The following is a 4,553-nucleotide window of genomic DNA, read 5'->3' as shown; positions in this document are numbered from 1 at the left end:
ATCCTCTTCAAATTTGCCGTCGAGTACAAATCTAGCCTATATAGGCTTCCTTAAAAAATAATCTCTCTTGCACTCTTTCTCAAAACCTCTGCATATGTAATGTAAACCACCCTTACCCTTAAACAACAACAGTCCATAACAGTATTATAGAAATTTGGCTAAAACCGAACAGTCAAGAAAGAAGTGCAGAAAAAGCATGAAGAGATAGGTGGAAGTGAAAGCATAGGCATTTTATACAATAGAAAGAAAAAAAAAGAAAGTGGGAGATTTTATACATAGTTAATTACAAATAAATGTACAGCATGAATCTACATAAGCATCCTGGAAATGTGAAAAATACACGTTAAAAGGAAGAAAAGAAGATGATGGTGGTGATCTAATCTCTAGGTTTCATCATGTTGCGCATTCTTGTCAACAGCGACATCAATTCTCTGGTACCTGATATCATGAGGGTGGTCAGGGATTTTGACAAGAGAGTGATCTTGACGGCCAGGTAAGAAGATGACCCAAGTGAAGAGCACAACAAAAGTGAACAAGGCAACGCAGCCAGTTCCGAAAATAAGGCCAGCGAGAAGCGTCAAGGGACAAAACATACGGTGGTCGTCCTGAGAGGGCGGACGTGGATCAGCAGGCATAGAATGCAACCCCTTGGAAGCATCCCTCAAAGTAAGCCTCCACGAGTAAACAGTCACAACCTGGGCCGAATGGGGCCCATTGGAAGAACTAATACCGGCGAACACAGGATCCCCACCCCACATCTCAAAAAAATCGATCCAATGAGACACCATAGGCTTCCCAGGCTTCTCTTCCCCCAATTTGCTTAACCTAACTTCCAATGCCTTCGAACTTCCCTCGTAATCCACCCAAGCCTTCAACTTTTCGCCGCTGTTCAGAACCAGATTCACGTCTGGGACGTTCGCGCCGGCCACCGAGACGCGGCTTCCCACGTCGATGCCCACCTGGTTTCTCTTGTTCTCGTCGCTGGATGCGTGGAACTCCACGGCCACGAAGTCCGAGACGTTGCCGGCGGCGGCGGGGGCCAGGATGAGGAGGAAGCCGTCGCCGGGCACGGGGGAGACGGCGAAGGAGAAGTCGGTGGAGAGGGAGGTGGCCGGCGAGGAGAATGCGAGAGGGTGGAGGCCGCGGAGGAGGCCGGAGGAGGAAGGGGCTGCGCGCGTGAGTCTGACGTGGGTTGCGGCGACGACGTGGGCGTCGCCGGAGAGTTGGATGTCGGGGTGGAAGTTGGAGAGGTGGGTGGAGGAAGAAGAAGAGGATTGTGTGATGAGGATGAGGGAGAAGAGGATGGAGAAGGAGAAGGAGAAGGAGAATGCCACCATTCCGTTTGGTTCTTTGGATGCAAATTTTTTCACTCTTTCTTTCTTCTCCCTTTCCTCCGTCCTACTTCTTTTTCTTCTCAAATCTCCACCGCTCTAAACTTTCTCCTCTCCACCGCTCAATTCTTCTCTTTTTTAGTTTCCTCTTAATTTTGTCTTATACACATTTCAGTTACAGACAATATAATTAGTATTACCATTTTTTTCTCTTTAACATTAATCTATCTAATAATAATCACCCTTAATTACATCTTTTATCATTTCATACTTCTTATCACCTACCTTGACCTTCTTTTACTGTTCTCATTTCAGAATATTCACGAATGTTTAAGTATATGTTTAGAAAGATTTTTAAGAATTTTTTTTATCAAAAAATGTATTTTATTTTTTAGCAAAAATATTTTTAAATTATATTCAAATAGTTTCTGTATCCTATTAGCGGTAAATATATTGTGTCACTGGTTAATAAATTATATCATCAGGTAACTAATGATATTAATTTGATGATAGAATATGAAATTCTAAAAGTTACATAGCAAAATGTACGATTATAGAAATGAAGTGAAAATTTTACAAAATCTTATAATAATAATAATGTTATTTTAATGATTGCATGAAGAACTGGCATCCCCGGATCTACTAACAGAAACCAGTGTGACTCTGCAAAGTGGCACTTGCCTCATCTTATGTTATCCTATGTTTTTATTGTGTCGGTGCATCTGCGTGGGAAATTAGGATTTGGCGTTTTCTGATACCGTTACTTTTCCTAAAAATAAGGATGTATAAACTGGAAGAGGAAGATTTTATTTTGTTGGTCAAATGCAACTATTTATGGGCTTCTCAGTTTTAAGACGTGGGAAACATAATTAATTTAACAGAGGGGAGGGGATGTATTGGTTTAGGATTTCATAGGATTTTAAAAAAAAAAATTTTGAGTAAAAAAGTTCGTTGGTATTCAATCAAGACTTTATGTTACTTAAAAATAATTCACTAGTATTCAATCAAGATTTTTAAGATTTTTTAAAGAGTCTATTCAATCAAGACTTTATGTTACTTAAAAATAATCCACTAGTATTCAATCAAGATTTTTAAGATTTTTTAAAGAGTCCATTAAAATCTATTGGTATTCATTTGAGACTTTTTACAACTTAAAAACAATCCAATGGTATTAAAAAATATAGGGATTTTAAAGGATTGTTGTATTAGAAGAATTTTGATGAACTTTTTAGTGGTATCTATAAATATCAAATTCATAAAACAATCTCATCCAAACCCATAAGATTTTGGAGGATTGTTTGAAGTGACTTTTCAAGTGCTTCAAGAAATTTCCAAGTGGATTTTTCATCTATTTTTTTTTCTATGCTCATGTTTTCTCCATTTTTTTTCTCTTGTTAATAATACTACACTACTACTTATATATAACACTGTATTACTGTTCTCATTCCATTCTCCTATTTGGTAAAATTTCTATACGTAAATGATAGTGTCATTAACTTGCTTTATTTTTCTCTCCGTTCTCTTTAATTGACTTGCTCGATTTTGGTCTATTTAATTGAGATTGTTCCTCAGTTATATAACACAGAAAACACTTGAATTTTAACTTTCAAGTAGTAATTTTTTTTATAATACGCGTCAAGAAAAGGGAAAGGTAAAAACTAAAATTGATATCATTATCTCTATAATCAACTATAGATCTTCAAGACCTTGTAATCAATTTAGATTTATTAAAACAATATATATATATATATATATATATATATATATATATATATATGTAAAAGATGAATTTGAGTTAGGGTTTCTGTAAATAGAATGAAATAGGAATAGATATTAGTTGGGAGAAGAACCCTCTCAATATAAAAACTGTGATCTCTCCCTCTCTTAAATTTGTTATTATTATTATTCCCCTTTTATGACTCAACAATTATTTTATTTCTTTTTTTACTATGAATTTTATTTTTTTAATTTTTATATTATGAAATTAAGATTCTTGTATTTTAGAAAAGAAAATTAACATAAGAGATTGCAGTATCTTAGAATTCAATACTAAAAATATTTCTTCACGAGTGAATAATTGAAAGCAATTAAAAATTTAAAAAAATATTTTGTACCTGTAACAAATTTCAGATATTTTTTTCTCCCAATTGATGTTTGTAAATATCTACTTTAGTACCGATATAAAATGAAGGGACATATTTTAATCATTTATAAAATTATAAATAAAATATTTTAAACCACAAATTAAAAAAAATTTGAAATATTATTTAGAATAATTTTTAGTATGTGTGAGACTACGTAACTTTCTTCGTAAAGAATGTCATTATGATGAATTTCTATTATTATGAAATTTTGCAAAGTTCACAAAGTCTCGCAGAATCCATTAAAATCTTAACTTAAGAGTCTTGCATAATCCATTAAAATCTTGATTGAAAGTCTTGTGAAATCCTACAAAATCTTAAAAGTCATAAAAATCTTGCAAAGTCTTTTAAAATTTACTGGACTTTTTTCAACTAAAAAAATCCTTTAAAATCCTAATCCAATACACCCCTTAAGATAATAAGATCGTGAAATGGTAGGTTAATATTTTTTTTAGTTCAGTATATGATGAAAGTTTATAATTGTAATTCTTTATTGCCTCTGGAGCTACTGTGATGATGAGACGTGATTTTTAACTTTTGGGTCGAGGGTGATGTGACGCGCTTCAGGGAATTCAGTAGGCTTTTGTTGGGTCGTGTCCTTAATAAACGTGGGCTCAAGCTTTCCGTGCAAGGTTTTAGTCTTTTACATTATAACCTGGGCCAGTCGAACTCCAAGCCCAAAACACATTATTCATTGACTTGTATTACTAACCTAGCTACAAATGATTTAGTATCACAATTTTTTAGAGAAATACCAGGCATTTTTAATGTACTTTTTAAACATATTTTATTATTATTTTAAAATTTTAAAAATACATTATTTTATTTCTTATTTCATAAATTTCACTCTTAATTTCAATTTTTAATCTACAACATTAATAAAGGAGATATCTTGATTTGGTGTCTTTTTTTTTTTTTTTTTTTTTTTTTTTACTTCTTTACTCTTAAATATTCTTTAAGAGGTATGGTTAAATTTGTTATTATACATTTTAATTGACATTTTTTTGAGTAATTACATGAATTTTTTTTTTAATAATTGCACACCACCACTTCTATAAAAAGATGTCATTATTTTTATTTT

The 4,553-nt window shown here is 33.1% G+C and overlaps 1 protein-coding gene across 1 annotated transcript; it reads right to left on the bottom strand.

The window, feature by feature from the left end:
• Positions 1–209: 209 nt before the first annotated feature.
• Positions 210–1,513, bottom strand: LOC109794083 (L-type lectin-domain containing receptor kinase S.4). Its single transcript, XM_020353544.3, has one exon. The coding sequence runs from the start codon at positions 1,335–1,337 to the stop codon at positions 384–386; it is 954 nt and encodes a 317-aa protein (XP_020209133.1). The 5' UTR covers positions 1,338–1,513; the 3' UTR covers positions 210–383.
• Positions 1,514–4,553: the final 3,040 nt, after the last annotated feature.

Source organism: Cajanus cajan, chromosome 3, assembly GCF_000230855.2.
Source record: "Cajanus cajan strain Asha chromosome 3, NIPB_CcT2T_4, whole genome shotgun sequence".
NCBI lineage: Eukaryota > Viridiplantae > Streptophyta > Magnoliopsida > Fabales > Fabaceae > Cajanus > Cajanus cajan.
The sequence above is the reverse complement of the archived record's forward strand: the minus strand, read 5'-3'. Positions and strand labels throughout refer to the sequence as shown.